This window comes from Rhinopithecus bieti, unplaced genomic scaffold (assembly GCF_001698545.2).
Source record: "Rhinopithecus bieti isolate Rb0 unplaced genomic scaffold, ASM169854v2 scaffold_39125, whole genome shotgun sequence".
In the NCBI taxonomy this organism is placed as follows: Eukaryota; Metazoa; Chordata; class Mammalia; order Primates; family Cercopithecidae; genus Rhinopithecus; species Rhinopithecus bieti.
The window spans coordinates 900999-921005 of NW_016816262.1; the positions used below are offsets into that span (position 1 = coordinate 900999).

At 35.3% G+C, this 20007-nt stretch overlaps 1 protein-coding gene across 6 annotated transcripts in view; it reads right to left on the reverse strand.

The window, feature by feature from the left end:
- Positions 1-20007, reverse strand: part of NETO1 (neuropilin and tolloid like 1) — a 135837-nt gene that overhangs the window by 32972 nt on the left and 82858 nt on the right. For all 6 annotated transcript variants that reach the window (XR_001881958.1, XR_001881957.1, XM_017854703.1 and 3 more), the window contains exon 7: positions 13054-13282. Coding sequence is in view for 4 of the 6 variants with exons in the window: in XM_017854703.1 (XP_017710192.1) it covers positions 13054-13282 (229 nt within the window). In the remaining 2 variants the exon portion in view is untranslated. The remainder of the gene's footprint in view (positions 1-13053; positions 13283-20007) is intronic.

A 20007-nucleotide genomic window follows, 5' to 3' on the forward strand; every position in this document is an offset into this window, starting at 1 on the left:
TTACACTTTGGCCCAAGGTATGACTGGTAACGCTGCTTTCTCCGTACATAACATTTTCTTTTCGTGGGGAAATATATAGTGAATAAAATGTCTTTTGATCTTAGTATTTACGCCAAACTTGTAAATGGTGTTTGGCCTTGCTTATTCTAGAGGAAAAATGAAACACTGTTGTGAAATATTAAGTGAGAGGATTTACATTTTGACTCCCTCTTCGCTTTCTTTAAAATAATTCTAAATTGGAAAATGTGTTAATTCATTTTCCATAACTAGCAAAGTTATTTAAAGTCATCCCATTTAAATCTGAAAGAAGTTAAAAAGGATTAAAGTAAGTTGGTTAATATGAAGATACTTTGGTGTATAATCTCAGAGTGTTACTGAGTTATAATCTATATATTTTTCCCTTAGGATCCATTAAATTTAGTTACTGAGATTATATGACAATTTTACTTAGTTATTACAAAATTGAGAATTTGCATTATCCAAGGCAGAATGCAAATTGTGTGAACAAGAGGCAGATGGCAGGCTATATCTTTTTCCAGACAGGAAAAGATAATAAAACTCAACAGTGAAATAAAATCAATCACTGTGTCCGTAGAGCAAATATCCAGCTAACATAAACAAACGCCGCAGAGAAAAACTACACACAAAGAGAATTAGGCTTCTTAGAGTACAACCTTCCGTGGGTAATTTACTAAAATAAATGAGGGAGTATGTGGTGGGAGTGTGGCACAGAATACCAGATATAAATGAACATCTGAAGTGAGTCACACCCTTGAGTTGAATCTGAGTTAGTGTGGAAGTGTGGTGCCTTCAGGGAAGCAACCATCATATTCATCTTGGAACCATCCATGCCTGGAAAGTTTAGTGAAGGAATAAAAGAATGAAAGGAGGAATATAAATATGTATCAAAATGAAAAGTTATTAATGATTAGGCTGGTGGAATCTCAACTTTTAGTGTCAATCTGATGCTGGAGTGATTGTTTCCTACAATTACAGTATATCTTGCCACATCTCCTGAACTGCCAAAACTAGGACTAGCACTATATTAATAAACAGCAATCCATTACAAATGTTCTTAAGTAATATGCTAAAATTGATATTTGGATCATCCATTACATTAAAAAAACCCACATCATTGCAATAGGAATACTATATATTATTTTCTATTGCTGAGTCACAAATTATCACAAATTTGCCCACCAGCTTAAAACAACACCTTTTTATGATCTCATAGTTCTGTATGTCAGAAGTCCAGGCAGGGCTCAATTGGGTTCTTTCCTTAGTGTCTCTGAAGGCTAAAATCAAGAAGTCTGTCTGGATTGGGTTCTCATGAAAAATATGGAGGCCTCTTCCAAGTTTGTTCAGGTTGTTGAGATGTTTCAGTATGCTGGAATAGTAGAACTGAGGTCCTCACTTTCTTGCTGACAACCTGAGGACATTCTCAGATTGTAAAGATTGCTCAAAATTCCCTGCCACGTAGTTCTCTGTGTAATATGGCAGGCTGCTTCTTTACGGCCAGGTGGAGTGTTCACTACAGTTAAAAATCTCTGACTTCTTTCATCCCTAACCATTAGATATTTACTTAGTTAGGTGAGACCCACTAGGATAGTTTCCTTTTTAATTATCTCAAAGTGAACTGATTAGGGACTGTGATTACAAGGATCCCAAGAATATACTCCTATGACCCCATGACATAAAGTTCAAATCTCATCTAAATCTCATTGGTTCAAAGTCCAGAGTCTCCTTGTTTAAATCATCTAAACCTGGTGCAGATCCTGGGGGTACAGTTTCTCTCCGTGTATGGGTTCATGAAACTAAAAACAACCCGTCTGGCTCCAACATTCCCAACACAGTGGTGGGAGAGGCATACGATTCTAGCTCAAATAAGGAAGAATGGAGAATAAATAGGAGTATTGAATCCATAATAATTCTGAAGCCCATCACGGTAAAGTCAAATTTTTCTTGACTGCTCTGTTGCCTTTGGTTCTGTTCTCTGAGACAGCCTTTCTTTCTCATGGAAAGTGGCATACACACACACACACACTCTACACATATATGTATATATATATACACATATACACATATATGTATATATACACATACATATGTCATACGTACACACATACACACACATATATATATGTTTTATCAGATTGATCATGCTATTAGAATTTTGGCATTCCAACTGTTTCACTGGGTACTCTCTGTCTCTCTCTGTCCAAGCTGACAGTATTTCTGCTGAGAAAACTAGCCTACACCTTTAACATTTAGCTCAGTAATCTACTTAGCTACGTAGCCTATATTTAGCCTATATTTGTAACTTACAAATTCTGCTTGCCGCATACCTGCAGAACATAATTGTGCTAGGCTTTCTGCTACTAGAAAACAGGGATTTCCCCCTCTCCTAGTTCTTAATAACATATTCATCCTCACTTGCATCTGAGTCATCATCATCTGTAGTTCTCCAAATCCAGATTTCTACTAACCACCTGTCCAAGGAAGCTTGGGCATTTTTCTCTCAAGTTCTTCAATTCTGGACAGCTCACCTGATTAGGTCAGGTCCACCTAAGATAATTTCCTTTCTTTTGATTAAATCAAACTCAATCAAGCTTTAATAGCCTTTATATACATCTGCAAAATAACTTTTCACAGAGAAAGAATGTAATATCCCAGGCTATTCACACATTCTGACTGTCTCAAGAGGGGGGATTATAAGCATTCTACACAAGAGTTGTAATATTGTATGACTCCCTGTCCCTACCCAAATTTCACCCTGAATTGTAATAATCCCTAGGTGTCAAAGGCAGGAACAGGCGGAGGTAAATGAATCACGGGGTCAGTTTTCCCTATACTGTTCTCGTGATAGTGAGTGAGTTCTCAGGAGATCTGATGGTTTTATAGGCGTCTCAAATTTACTCTACTGGCATGCATTCTCTCTCCTGCTGCCCTGTGAAGAGGTGCCTTCGCCATGATTGTAAGTTTTCTGAGGCCTCCCCAGCCATGTGGAGCTATGAGTCAATTTAACCCCTTTTCTTTATAAATTACCCAGTCTTGGGTATTTCTTCATTGCAGCATAAGAACAAACTAATACAAGGTGAGAATGTCTTGATTCATCTCAGAATCTGCCTTCCACAGAATACTTCAACTCAGTTCTTGGAACTTAAATGTTCCTGTATGTATATTTCTTTTTTATGAATAAATCTATAGCTTAGACTTGATAGTCTTTTGTCACAAGTTAACATAAAACTAAATGCATTATCTCATTTCAGCAAATTATTATAAACAATTTCCATGCAACCATAATGCAGACAATTTGTTTTTCCATCTAGATCTTCTACTTTATATGTCTGTTTTAACAGAAATATGCTATTCATCAATCAAATGTTAAGTGATGCATATTTTATGGTGCAAAAGTTGTAAAGAAGAGCAGAAGAACAGCTAAATGCAGAACTTCAGAAGTCAAAACTAGTTATAACTCATTCATCCATTCCAGTTACTGAAAATTCATATTCTAAACACAGAATAAGATTGGCTCAGAAAACTTAGCATATGATTTATTTAAATGGATATATTCCACTAAGGTCTCTATTTTTCCATATTGGACAGTTATTCAAATATACAGTCTTCAATTGGTTATGAACTATCTAAAGTGTATTCAAAATTAAAATTATTCTAAATATAATAATTACTTTAAAATCAGTATTCTTTAGGGTCAATGAATTTTCAAAAAAGATGCCAAGGTGTAAAGCTGTAATAATATAAGAGAATCTTAAATACAATATAATATAAGAGACAGTTATATATAGTATGGATATTTTTTTATATAATATATAATGATATAGTAGAGCGATAGTTAATATGTATATATGGGTTAGTAATAATATACTATGGAATAGTTTACATAAGGTAAGTAATGCTAGAATATTAAAATAGAAGTATAGTCAGGATATAGGTAGACAAGTTATAGTATAAAATTATAAGTATATATTATATATAAATATAAAAATATAAATATAAGAAATATAAGAATATATATAATGTAACAATATAAGAAATCACAAAGTAAAATACAGCACACCTTCAATAATCAATGTAAGAATTATCCAAGGTATGGCATATCTCAAATTGGATGAATTCTTAATCTGCAAATATGTTTCTTGATATTTGTGGCTTCTTCATCTATGAGACTAACTTAATTACTGATTGTTTTTACTGTTAACCTCAAAATACATTTAAATGCTAAACAAATACTCTTTCTTAAAGAATATATGCTAAAGATAATACTTAAATGTTTTGTCTTCTTTTCTGGATTACTCATGCATGCGCTCTTCTTCACCAGGTAAATTGTAGACTACACATTTTGTGTGATTCAAGTGAAAAATGCCATTTAGCTTATTACTAAGGCTACCATCTAGTCAAGAAGAGAGTTCTCTTTTGGTGATAATATTGATTTTTTTTGTCTTGTCCCTGGGTTTCAAAATTGCTTTATAGGATAAAGTCTGTATATGATTTTTCTGAAGCAAAAAAAAAAAAAGAAAAGTTTAGCTGGGCAGCCAACAGCTGTGTGATGCCATAAATCAGGGCAGCAATCTTTGACAAAAGTGAAAGAGGCAGAGGTGAAGAGTTAGCAAAGTCAGTTGATGCAGCAGTATTATGCCTGTGGGAGCAAGCTGCAGAGGCGGTGCTTCTCAAGCCTAGTTGCAAGTGCCCTTAGGCTCTCCCCATTACTGGTGTTAGATTAATTTTGTTAGAAATATTGGCATTTAACACAGGCTTTATAAAATGCTTCTAATGTGCAGTTGCATGATTAAAAGTCTGATGAATTTTTTAGTAAGAACTTCATACTTCCTTGATACACTGATTATTTCCTTTTCCTATAATTTATTCAGATACAAACGTAAAACTATGATGGCTAAAAATGTATTCATATGGTACCCAAATGAGCATGTTTCAGAATAGAAACCCCTCGTTATAGTAGACTTTTGTCTAATACTTGAGAGCCATGTGAGCGTGGCATGCTATATGCTTACGGTGTGAAAGCAGAGTATGTAGGCATAAAATGCAGCGGATAGGACAGAAGAATCAAAATTCAGTCTGTAATCACTTAAAACAATGCTGACATATGAGAATAACTGTTATGTGTTTTAATAATCATTACCATCATCATCCTCTTTAGAACATTCAAGTTCTGTCTCAGAAGTGTCTCCAAAGTAGCAAAGATATTCGCAAGAGAAATCATGGGATTAGGAGTCAGGTCTTTAATTCTTGCCTCAGTTCTGTTAACAAATCATTAAGCATGGGGTTAAGTGTGTGTGGGGAAAGTCAATGAACTTCAATGAACCCTTTTTTTCTATTTGAATTCAGAAAATGTGAAAAATTGAAATAGATGATCTCTAAATTCTCTTCTAACCGCTAAAAATTTTCTATGGTCCTCACACAAATTCTCACAGATATTAGGATATTATCAAATATGCTCTGTCTTGTTTCAATGTCTGTTGCTATAAAAGTATACTGGGGTAGTTTATTTAAAAAAAAAAAAAAAGACGTATTTAACTCAGAGTTCTACAGGCTGAGAAGTTCAAGGACATGGCCTCGGCTTTGGGCGAGGGATTTCATGCTGTATTGCAGCACAGTGGAGAGGTTCCAGGGGGATGTGGCCATGTGCAAACAAGAGCTGAAAACCCTGAGGGACGTCCTGGCTCTATTGTAACCCATACTCGTAGAAACGAATCCATTCCTGAGAAGATAGATTCAGTCTTTTGAGAGTGAGAACTCACTGGTTACCAGAACAACATCAAGCTGTTAGGTATTTGTCCCCATCACCTAAATACATCCCACAAGGCTACCCCTCTCAATATCACCACTAGGGATCAAATTTCAACAGGAGTTTTGGTGGAGACAAAGAAACCAAACCATAGCATGCTCTAAAGATGCCATAAAGGGAGCAGCTTGTGACCAACAGAAACTTACTTCTCACTATTTTGGAGACTGGGAAGTTCATGATTAAGGCACCATCAGCTCTGGAGTCTGCTGAGGGTTTGCTTCCTCATGGACAAACGATCTTGGACTCTCACATGGCAGAAGAGGTGAGGAGGTGAAGGTTTTCTCTCAAGCCTCTTTTACAGAGGCACTAATCTCACTTATGAGGGCTCTGCTCCGTAATGTATGTAATCACTTCACAAAGGTCAAACCTCCTAATATCATCACCTTGGGTAGGTGCAGATCTCACCATACATATTTGGAGGTGACATCACCTTCAGACTAACCCTAACCCTAACTTCTTCCCCCAAATCCTTGACTTTCTCACATGCAAAATATATTCATTTTATCCCAATAGCCCTAAAAGTCTTGTTTCAGTGTCAATTTAAAACTCTTAAGTCCAAAATCTCATCTAAAGCAGATATGAGTGAGGCAAATCACTCTTAAACTGTAAATCTATGGAATTAAAATGTGTTATGAACCTTCCAAAATAAATGATGAGACATGCATGGGACAGTCATGCCCAGTCCAAAAGGGAGACATAAGAAAGAAGTAGCAGGTCCCCAGCAAGCCCAAAACCTTGAGGCTCAAGAATCATTTTCTTGGGTAGGCACAGTGGCTCACGTCTGTAATCCCAGCATTTTGGGAGGCGGAGGCACGTGGATCACCTGAAGTCTGGAGTTCGCAACCAGCCTGACCAACATGGTGAAACCCAGTCTCTACTAAATACAAAACAATTAGCCAGGTGTAGTGGTGCATGCCTGAAATCTCAGCTCCTTGGGAGGCTGAGGCAGGAGAATCACTTGAACCCGGTAAGGGGAGGTTGCAGTGAGCTGAGATCGCACCATTGCACTACAGCCTGGGCAACAAGAGCGAAACCCCATCTTAAAAACAAAAAAAGAAAAGAATTTTATCTTGGTGTTCTATCCTTTAAACACCCTGGGGTCGAGGTCTACCCAACTGCTTTTCTGGGAACAGCCACAGCCTTCATAGGTTGAAGTCACATGTCCTTGTCTCTAAAGGTCTTGACCGGGGGTGGCCCCATCCCGTGATTCGGTTTGCCACTGTTAGTGGGGGCTCTCTGCAGTGCGTCCCATTGCAAAGATTCTTTGCCCGGATTCCAAGTATCGTTTGAAATGTAGGTGAAGGCAGCCACGCCCCTACAACTTTGCTGATCAAAATGTGCACGCTCCACTTGGTGCAGTGAGGAAGACTGCTGCCAGAAAGTGCCGGGATAAAAGTTTGAGATAATTCGAGATACGAGGTAGGGGTGGACAGTGGTTTTTCTCCTTCAACTCATTCTGTCCCCCTAGACACCGGCCCTCTGGAGCTGAGCTGAAAGGTAAGCACAGTGATCTCTGACATGCCTTCAGTGTTATCCTTCCACTGACTTCAGCAATAGGTCCTGATTTCCACCGAGTTGGCCAATCCACATTCATCTTATAAGACGCCTGCTTGGCCACACCTTTGGTGTTTTCTTGTAAGCATGTTTTCTCATTCTTTACAATATGAATAGACCGAGAATTTCCAAATCTTTAATTTCTGCTTCCATTTTGATTAGTAATTCCATCTCTAAATCTTTTCTTTCTTCTTGGATTTTATGACAGGCAGTCAGGAGCCAACCGTTCTTTTAACACTCTGCCTAGACATTTTCTCAGCAAAATACCCAATTTCATCCCTCACAAGCAATACCTTCCACAAAACATGAGAGCACAAACACAATTCTGCCAAATTCTTTGCCAATTTGTAACAAGGATGACCTTTCCTCCACTGTCTAGAAACATATTCCTCATTTCCATTTGAAAGCTCATCAAAACGACCCTTACCATTTATATTTCTATAAACATTCTGTTCAGAATAACTTAGGAATTCTCTAACAAGAGTCTCCTCCTATCCTACTGAGCCCAGACCAGAATCAGCCTTAATAATCTGTTCATGGCAACGTAAATATTTTCTAGCAAGGACCTCAAAACTCCTCCAGCCTCTACTCATTCCTCAGTTCCAAAGCCATTGCCACATATTTTGAGGTACTTGTTATAGCAACATCCCCACATATCAGTGTAAATTTTCTGTATATGTCCACTTGGGCTGCTAGAACAAAATACCATAGACTAGATGGCTTGTAAACAACATTAAAAATTCCAGCCTCTTAGTTTTGAAGGGACATAACATTCAGGCACCAGCACGCTCTAAGCACTTCACCACTGAACTGGGGATACTATTTTATAAATGTATAGGCACCAGGAAAAATATCCAGGTACTTTCTTATTACCTGAATAAGACGAAGGCAGATCACTGATTTTCTACCTCCAACTTTTACTGCATGGGTGTGAATGGAGTAAATGTTAGATAATACATATAACTATATATACATATATAAGGCATATATTGGATGTATATGTATAATTATATATTAGGCATATATAGTTACATGCTAAATGTATGATTATATATTAGATTATATATACACTAATATACATTAATGTAATTGTATATATTAGCCATATATAAAAATATATGAATAGTTTATATAACTATCACCATCTATAAGAACCAAAGTCATCAGCCACAATAGAAAGGTTAAGTCAAAATTCTCTCTCAGCCACTAATATTGAATAAAGCAATACCATCGAGGAACTTGAACTCCCTAAACAAAGTCTCTTTGCTTCCTCTTAAGTACCCTTAGAAAGATTCCTGCCCACCCATTGCCAAGTAGTAGCTCTGATTGAAGTCCACTTTCTATTGTTTTGAAGTTTTCATCTCTTATGTGGAATACTTTCACTTCAATGAATAAAGACAGTCTATACCCATGTACTTCATCACAGGATAACTTTGACCTTAGGTATAAATAATGATAGAATTCTGCACAATTTTAGTCAATGCAGTAAAAAGTAGAACATCATGACAAATATACACAGGCAATGTCTTAGTCTGTTTGGGTTACTACAGCAAACTACAATAAATTAGGTGGCTTATAACAAACAGGATTTTGTTTCTCATGGTTCTGGATGTTAGAAGGTTCTGGATGATCTTGGAAATCCAAGATCAAGGTGCTGGCAGATTTGGTGTGTTTAGGGTCCATTTCCTGGTTCATGGATGAAACTTTCTAGCTATATTCTCACACGGTGGAAAGGGCAAGGCCTCTCTGGGCCCTCTTTATTATTAGAGGACTAACGCCTATGACGAGAGCTGTACTTATGAGCTAATCACCTCTCAAATTGCCTCACTTCCTTATACCCTCACCTTGGCAACTGGATTTTGAACATACGAATTTTTGAAGGAGTGCCACAGAACCATTCAGACCAACACAGATGGTAACATGACATAAAGGATAAACCTGTTTCAGTGGAAACTTACTGTACATTTATGAGATGATCACAGAGAATGCTGTTGTAAAACTCATCATTTGAAGACAGTGATTATTTGTCCACTGTGAAAGAACATATTGGGATGGGTGCCTTTGTAGGAAGAACACCCTGTATCTTTTGAAAAGTCATTGAAAAGTCAGCCCACTTCAATGACTTCCAGACCTAATTTAATCACATGCACTGAAACTCTATTTTTTATAATCTCAAATAGACATATGTATAATAATATATGCACCATATATACAGTTCACCATTTCTGATCTATGCAGATTTTTAAAGACTCATAGAACTTAATCTATTTTCAGAGTTGAAAGGGATCTTTGATGTTAGCCAGTCTTTCAAGCTGTTCCTCCATAGATGACTCCCCTATACCATTCACGCCAGATAATAATCCATTTTCAGATCCAATCACCCATCTAACCATATTTCATGTCCTTCATAGGCATCCTTTCAAATTTTGAATATCACGACTCACACGATAAACATTTTTCCCCCTAAATTGTACTCAAAAGTTTCTCTATCACTTTCAAACATAAATCTTATTTTCGAGACCCATGAGATATAGGTCTGAGGTAGTTATCACATTTTGAACAGCAACAAATCCTAAAGTAAACGTTTCTTCCTATTTGGCATTACATCCTTGTCAACCTCTTCTAGGTGATTACTCTCCTCACTAATAATAGCCAGGAAAGAACAGACTGTGCCTTTTGTATTTTGATTGGTGCAGCTTCCCAAAAGACTAAAATCTTTTTTTTTTTCATTGTTTCTCCACTAATGTTAATATAGGCTAATATCGTTTATAGGATTATTTTTATCAGCCATAATCAAAGTATTGACTCACATTAAGTTTGAATGAAATAAGACCACAGGACCGTCCTGGGCATCAGGATTTCTCTATGTTATTGATTTCTGAAATACACTGCTTTCATCATATATCTCTATTATATTTTATGGCATACTTTTGATAAAATTACAGATTTTTGTTATTTATTAAAATCTTGACTATATCATTTAATATATTAACTTGCCCTTTCATATTTTTATCATTTAAATTAAATACGAGTTCTCAGTATGTTATTCCTGAAGACTGATAAGAATACTGAATAAATATAGAACCCTGAAATTCCCTCACTGAAGGAATAATTCATTGAATTTGGTAGATCAATCAGCAGTGAGTCACCAAAGGTGTTGTCTTGTAGCCTGAGTTACATATGCTTGTCAATAAAATGAAAATATTTTCCTCAAATATTTTGCTGAGATAAAAATGTACTACCTCTAACATTTTAATCAACTACTGAACCAAATACATCACAGCATACTGTTTTAATCCGACATAAAGCTGGGAGAGATGTTTGACACACTACATGATGGTGTCAAGACTTGAAAGACTGAGTGACATTCAGTATTTCTGGTGTCGTAAAATTCCCCAACTGGGTAATTAAAAGGGAATTTAAAGCCCAAACTATTTATTCATTATACAAAATAACTGTCTAAGACACTTAACATTTATGAATTTAAAACAGTATTGGCTGCTCCGCTGCTGACAATAAGAGAAATCACTGAAATTTCAAAAATATTGTATTGTCTTTTCTAATAATACAAAAATACATAGTTGTGAAATACAAGGTGCTTATTTCTTTTCATTTACTTTTTTTTTTTTCAACTGTTGTTTCAGATTCAGGTGCACATGTGCAGGTTTATCATACAGGTAAAATATGTGTCACGGGAGTTTGGTGTACAAATTATTCCATCACCCATGCAATAAGCATAGTACCCAATAAGGGTACTATGATCCTCACCCTTTTCCCAACCTCCACCCTCAAGTAGGTTCTGGAGTCTGTTGTTCCCTTCTTTCTGTTCGTATGGACTCAATGTTTAGCTCTCACTTATAGGTGAGAACATGTGCTATTTGATTTTCTGTTACTACATTAGACTTCTAAGGACAATGGCCTCCAGCTCCATCCATGTTGTTGCAAAGTACATGGTATCATTCTTTTTTATGGCTGCATAGTATTCCACAATACAAAGTTTCTGTGATTTGCCCTTGACTCTGGATATCACCCGTCGTGCTGTTTGAAATATTTTCTGAAACTTTTCCCATTTACTATCTACCCAATCAATTCTCTCTCTTTATCTACTTTAATTGGAACTCTGAAGTCACAAACCTATTAAAAATAAATGGGACTGCAAGAGAAGCTTACCACATTTTCTTTATGCAGTCTAACATGGATAGGCATCTCATTTGATTCCATGCCTTTGTTATGGGAATAGTCTGGGGACAGTTCCGTGATGAACACACACATGCATGTGTCTTTATGACAGAACGATTTATACTCAGTATTGGGATTGTTGGGTCAAATGGTGGATCTGTTTTAAGTTCTCTGAGAAACTGCCAAACTGCCTTCCACAGTGGCTGAACTAGTTTACATTCCCACCAGCGGTGCATGAGTGTTCCCTTTTTTTCCACAACGTCACCAGCATCTGTTACTGTTTGACTTTTATAACAGCTATTCTGAGGCCAGGAACAGTGGCTCATGCCTCTAATCCCAGCACTTCGGGAGGTCGAGGCGGGCGGATCACCTGAGGTCAGGAGTTTGAGACCAGCTTGACCAACATGAAGAAACCCCGTCTCTACCAATAATACAAAATCAGCCGTGCGTGGTGGTGCATGCCTGTAATCCCAGCTACTCCGGAGGCTGAGGCAGGAGAATAGCTTCGGGAGGCGAAGGTTGCTGTGAGCCAAGATCGCACCACTGCACTCCAGCCTGGGCAACAAGAGCAAAACTCCATCTCAAAAAACATAAATAAATAAATAAATAAATAAATAAATAAATAAATAAATAAAATAACAGCTATTCTAACTGGTGTGAGATGGTATCTCACTGTTGTTTTGACTTGGGTTTCTCTAATAATTAGTGATACTGAACATTTTTATATGCTTGTTGGCCACATGAATATTCTTTTCAAAGTGTCTGTTCTTCTTTTCAAAGTGTCTGTTCATGTCACCAGGTACTTATTTCTTAAAGCTAAATTTCTCGGAATTCTTTTTCACTTCCATACATTTGTAACACATGAAATATTCAGGATTTCTGACAAATATTCAGAATATATCTATTAGTATAACTCATTATTTATTAGAACATAACTTTCTAAAGTTTATTTCATTTGCCCTTGACTCTGGATATCACCCATTGTGCTGTTTTAAATATTTTCTGAAACTTTTCCCGTTTATTATCTACCCAAGCAATTCTCTCTCCTTACCTACTTTAATTGGAACTCTGAGGTCACAAATCTATTTGAAATAAATGGGCCTGCAAGAGAAGCTTACTAAAAGAACCTACCAAATATTTTATGCAGGTTTTAAAATTTAAACCCAAACTTCATCAGAGGCTACTGCATCAGTTCCATAGGCTTCCTAAGAGCTAAACCAAAGATAAATGAAATTCATCATTTCCCAGTTGAATAGTGCGAACTGTCTTAGGAAAGGCTATGATGCCTATGTTGAAATAAGAAAGCAAAATGTAATATGTAACTCTTTCCTGTCATGGATCAAAATGAAAACAGGGGGACCTTAGTGGTTTAAACGACGTATCAGAGAATAGCCTGCTGTGCTCAAACTGTGTGAAGAAAACACCATTAACAGCTTATGAAACTGGCATCATATGGCATATATGAAGGAAAAACAGTCAAGTGCAGAGAATCTTACGTTCTTGAAAGGATGTGAAGAGCATCTGAAATCGACTGTTTCGGCTGCCCTCATCTGCCCACATGCGGATCACCCCAAGACCCGTGCGTAGCATCACATCATTAGCCACAGTGCTACAGAACTTAGCTTTCAAATCCTCCACGGAACTGCTTCCGTCATACACAGCCACAAAATTCCTCTTGCATTCATTTGAATTCTGCATCTCATAGTCCAAGAAGCGCAAGTAAATCTATAAAACAAAAATAAAATAATTTCTACATATCAAAATATGAATGTACATCAGTAAGTACCAGAATTTCTTTTCTCTTTTTCAGTCTCACAAGACAATCTTGATTGCAATCAATCTTACTGTTTTCCCTTGTGAATAGAAGGAAGATGTACAATAAGAACAAATTGTGTTTCATATTTTTTTCAAATGCTGTTATCCCTTCTTTACTTAAATGCACCCTTTTCTAGAGCTGAGTGTATTTACCCAAATTCGCTATATGTCTTCTCATAACTTACTGGAAATCAGTTATTAGTTTTGCATACTTACGCACTGTTTTACTTTGATTAGCAAAATGTATTTGAAGTATTCCTGATACATTCGTGTTTCAGTTCCATGGCTTCCTTTTACTTTCAAAAATGTACGAAAAATATGCGGTTTTCATTAATACCAAAGAAAACAAAATGATACTGAAAGACAGTCTCTGGTTTGTTTAATTAAATTATTAAACATAAATACACTGCTTCATTTTTGAGGCGAAGTATAATTTTTTATAAAAAAGGCCAAGCTAGTCTCTGACCATTCATGGCATATACAGAGAAGCCGTTTAGCTAAGCTATATAAATAAAAATTATGAGTAAAATGTACTGTGCAACTTGCTTTATATGTTATTTTGTAATACTTCCAACAACTCTATAAAGTGGCCCATTTTATTGTCATATTCAGATGAAGAAGCTCAGACTCAGATGGTATAAACTGAAAATTAGACGTGAGCATCCTCACTTCCTGGTCCATAATTCTTTTCACAATGCTACGCTGCCTTAGGTGTACTGCTTTTCAATCAACAGGCATTATTTGACTCTTTACTAATGTGCATTCAAAATCACAAGGAATTCATTCAACCAAATACACGTCTATAAAGAAATAATTTGTTCATGCATCCATCGATTCAGTGGCATCCACAGTTTGGCCTACGATTGTTGCAGACACTATTCAAGGCATTGTGGATATCACGGTGAACAAAAGAATAAGGGCCAGTGCTGAAAATGTGTGTCAATTAAACCATGACAATAAGATACAATGTCAAAGAATGGAAATTATATAAAGCCAAAAGACCCATGCGCTGTGAGAGGGATACCTAGAATGGTTTCCTAATAAAGACACATCTTTCATACAGATAGCTCCTAAATGTTTTACATTTTATTTTAATATGAATGCCTACATGCTATTTCCTCTTAAATGCATTTCTCTTAATTTAGCATGTATATAAACTAAAGACATGGCATTCAATCAAACATCCATCTCTTTCATCACTCTGTACGTACTTTTTTCTTATTTTGTAAAATCTGAAACTCGTAAGACAATTTCTTCCAGATCCAGTATGTCTAGCCTAAATTTTATAATTTCACTATTTAAATTAGTGAAAATGTATCTCTTGTCCTCAAAGTTCTTACTCAACGGGGCACCAGTTCCTGTCAATTTCACCTTGAAACTACTTGTTTTCCACTTCCATTCACACTTCTATAATATTTCAACACTCTCCTGACCAGGCGCCTGGATGGTTGCAAGGTGCAGATTCTCCTTACAACCCCAAAGTTTACTCTAACAAAACTAGTTTACTCTAGCCAAAGTTATATTTCTAACAAACAAATCTAATAATCATAGTCTTTTAGCTAAAATTTGTAACTCGTGTATAATTTTTTAAAAGTCTGAAAACATCAACTAGCAAATTTACATCCTTCTTATCTCCAACATTGTAACCATTTTCAAAAAAGACACCCTTTATGAACATGACATTAGCTTCACATGAAGTTGTCATTCTCCATCTTCTGTCTAGGAAACTCTTCCTGATTTGTCAAGAGTTAGTTCAACAGTTGCACATCCAAGGAAAGGTTTCCACTGCTCCCACTCCCCAGTAACAGCAGACATAACCTCCATAGCCTCTATGTGATTTTGAGCATATTTAAAGCCATAGTTCTAGGTTACAGGTGCCTTCTAATAAACTTGTGTTCCCGAAAAGCTGAAGCAGTGGTATATATTTTTGTATTCTAAGCATTAATACATATTTTACACATAGTAAACACTCCAGAAATGTTTCTGAATGATTAACTGGAAGTTTCATTTTCTTTATTGAATTCCTTTGTTCAGCATTCATATTTATTATGTGCCTATATGACAGACATATAGTGATATGATAATTACATAGTATAGTCTTATTTTATTATATACACTCAAAATTACATGCAATCATTCTCAAAACAAGGAATAATATTAGATCTAAATTACGACATAAAAGGATAAGACAAAATGTTGCAGACTTGTAAGATGCTGAAAATAGAACGTGAAGTTCTAAATGAGGAACTCCAGACACAATTTGATGAGAAAGAACAAAATCAGAGAAATGTGGATAAATGAATCAAATGGAACAACAGTGGAAAGCACCTGAGTTGTAGTATGCTTTGCAAGACAGGACGATTTTCATACATGAGCAATTTGTCGCACTGAAGTTGGAAGTTATCCTAAAATTTCCAAATACTTTGATGCCGATTTAAACTACGGGCCATTGCCACAGCCTTATAAGAGACACATGCCCCAATGAGGCCTTCATTTTCGGTATGCCCAGGTTATTGCTTTGTTTTATTTTATCTAAAACTCAGATGTTACTCATGCAGTCCATCTGTGATTTCTCCTTCCAACACATATTTCATTTCTAAAATTATTCAGAGAATTTCAGAAATATCCAGTTTAAGAAGGTATATATGCATCTAAAACTGTGAGACTTCCAAGTTTATACTAACTCGTTTGTTTTTTAAATGTTAACATGACTTTTAAAAAGATTTTTTTTTCAGATGACCTTTATTAGAAAGCTGAAGCAAAGAAGAAAAAAAATAACTTGCTTCAGGACCATCAGTGAATTAATGTGGAAACCTTAAAGAGGATGAAAATTTCCAACTCTGGTTTTAAGATTCTTTTCATCAGGTCACATTGCCCTATTCTGACTAAAAGGAAAGAAAATGAAAACACTGTAAAATAAAAGTAAAATCTAGGAATTATACAAAATTGTTAGATGGAACAAAATTCAAGTATGTACTTATACTCTAAAATACTACGCAATAAATTCAACAAGTTTATCAGCTCTCAAAAAAGATGCAATTATAATTGGAAGTATGGGAGAACACAGATTAGGGTAAGTAAAGAGTGCTTTCCACTCCTTTGAAGTGTAATACAAAATGACACGTCTCTCCCAATAGCCTTACAAAGTTATAAAAACCAAGTACTAAGCCCACAGGAGGAAAAATCTTTAAATAATTGCTTGGCTAACACAAAAAAGCTATTAGACCACCTGATGTTTTCAAGTTGAAATGTTTCAGTGGCTCAACGCGTTTCGACAATTATTTAAAATTTCTAACACTGCATGCATGTCATGTAGAAACATACCTTAAAATACTATTTCATTGTTAGGAAAAGAAAGTTTGTGTGTTATATTGACGATAGTTTAAGACACTGCTAATGCATCATTTCAAATCTCTCAACAATAGATACTTGTCATAATCATTTAAGATGAAGAGAACTGAAGTTTATAAAAATTAAGTAACTTTCTCAGAGTGACACAGTAATGTCACAAGTAACGGACTGGTACTGAAGTCAGATCTGCCTAACAGTTGGACACTCATCACACTATGCAGCCTTATGTAATGTTTTTAAATGCTCACAGACTTACAGCCCAGAAAGAAAGTTATATTTTTAAAGAAAACAAACTAAAATAAAATGAGTAATAAAATAAATAAGAAAGCAAATCAAAACTATTCACATTTCCTAATGAGCTAGAAAAGATGTTGACTATCAAGTTATAAATAAAATTTATAGAAAATAAATGTGTCCCTCAAAATAAATCGCTGTTTTAAATTCTTTAAAATAGAAATATTTTATATAAGAATATTGCTATAGTTAGAAAGTCAGTTTGCATATGGGCCTTATATTTTTTTCATTTGACAGTTCTATATTTTCCGTATGAGGTGATGGTCTTGCATTTGTACATGAAGTGCAATCACTGCTGCCTAAGTATCTTCTATATTTAAAGGACCTTCTTATTAAATAGAACACTAATTAGAGAGTAAGTGAATCATTGCAGTCACTAGATCCCAGGTAATCACTTCCGAAGCATTCAATAGTGCTTAACTAAGATCTAGTGACAGCAACGATTTTTTATCATATAGAAAAAGAAAATATACTTTAAGAGCTGTCAGTACAAAAGCCAAATTCCATTAGCCAGAAGAAGTGATCACGCTTTCCCATGCTAACACTAGTATATGCCATATAAAATCTCTCTATATATTGTGATTTGAATGACTATCTCATTAGCTTAAATCTTGTACCACAATAATACTAACAGAAAGAATTATTTAATGTAGCAAACTACAGAAAGCACTTTAGTCACTTACTGAAAAAAAAAGAGAAAATGATAAACAGAGTCATATAAAACACTAGTAAAACAGATTATCTCTCTTCTCAGTGAATCATTTTGATGCATTCTTTTAAATCAATCATAAAGAGTTGGAGCTGACAAGATAATTTATTGACCAGGACACGGAAAACTTCACAACATATACATAATTTCTAGTAATATCTATTTTTCAAGTCACATGGAAAGCAGAACCCCTTTTTATATGCAAAGCAAATAAATCTAGCTAACAATTACCTAAGTAATATATTCACAAACAGAATTTAGTACCAACTGCTCAAACAGGTCCCTCCCCTCATATCAAAATGATATACAGAAAATAGACATTATTTGAGGCAATTATTTATGACTTTCCAGAACAGTTTTCTCCATAATAAGTAAAAATTAAATCTGTCAGAGTCTGAGAAACGCCGTACATGGTTTCAATACTACTAGACACTTTTATAAATAAAATCATATTCTACAAAGTATGCAGCCCAGGATTTCTGCATTTTCTATTTTATTATTGCCCAGACATGTCAGGTTTATAAACTTATGCAGAATATTCCATTTAGAGGGTACCAGTGCTCCCTTTATTTTTGGAGAAGGAACCAAAACATCTTAATGCTTTATAAAATATTAACACACAAGCACATACACACATACGTGCACAGCACAATTCCTGATATAACAATAAAAATAATTTTCTGGCATATATGAACAAGTACCAAAATACTTAAAGTCCACCTGAGTAGCTGTCGAAAAGATAAGAGTATAAAAATGACATTTTATTTTAAAAAACTGAACTGTACAATTTTTGTGGTATTTACCTACCTATTTAAAATTTTTACTTTGTTTGCCAAATTTTATTCTCACATTTTGGAGATAAAAGCAGGCTCGGTCTTCAGAACTCTTAATGCTTATCTTTTTATCAATTACAGTTACTACACTTGGTTTATTATATTAATATGCTATTGCTCCATAACAAATCACCACAATTTTAGCAGCTTTAAATAACACCCATTTACTATCTAGTATTAATAGTTCTATAGGTAAGAAGTACTGGGTTCTTTGGCGAGGGCAGTTGAGGGTGAAAATCCAGTTTCTCACAGTTCTGGGACCAAAGTTTCTATTTTTTTGAGGACTGCTTACTGGGGTCACCCTCACTCCTAGAACACATTTCTCAGTCCTCTGATTCTCTTACTTCCCCTTTCATTCACATCCAAAGAATCTGCTCCACTTTTAAAGGGCTCGTGTGGTTAGATTACGCTCACCTGGATAATCAACCTTTTGATTAACCCAAAGTCACCTGACTGGTAACCTTAATCACAAAGGCAAATTTATCATATTCACAATCCCAGGAACTGGAGCTGGAAATCTATGTTCGTTAGATAAGTAACTTGTGTTATCACAACTTTAGTGTAAGATATTTACTATATTTGTCAAGTGTTTATATTTTTTATTTTAATTTGACTGAAAATATTTTTGAATTAGTTAACAACAAATTGAGTCAACTTTAAATATGAAATAATGAGTAAACAGTATAAGCTAGAGTTTTATTATCCAAAAACATTAAATTACCTTCATTTATGTATTTTATACATATTTTGACTCTGTCCCTTATCCTGTCCTAGCAAATGATAAGAATATGAAGACAGATTGGTTAATTAGCTTGATTTAATCATTCCATGATAGAAACATCACACCATACCCCATAAATATAAACAAGCATTATTTGTCAATTAAAATAAATTTTAAAATATTTTAAAATTAATTTTAAAACCTTGATCATTTCCTCAAAGAATGTGGTTTTGTGAGAGCAAACTAGGCCAGGAATTGGGAGATGTGAACCTTGCTCCAGCTCTGTTGCTAACTAGCCAAATATTTGGGCAAGTCACTTATCACAGATTCATTAAATTTGGTTTTCAGATGACTTTCATGTTATCTGTGCCAAAATATTACTTGACTTTTAACTATTATTCAAAATCTCTGCCAGTCTCTGCTTGAATTCCTCTGGTGAAATCTCATTCAATCTCTGTTATTAAAATAAAAGGCTTCTCTGTGTTACATTAAAAGCTATTTCTTTAGTTTCAAACTTTCAAATAAATCGCGGTACTTAAAAGTCTTAATCCTGCAGGTTAAGTCTTATTCCTGTTTCATGTGACAGTCCTTCAAATGTTTGAAGATTGCTACCATACCCTTTTTTTTAAAAAGAAATAATCAGTTTATTTATTCCATGAGTTTTAACTGAATAACAGACATTGTGCTTGGCACTGGGTATCTGGAGATAAATATGGTCCAGGCTTCA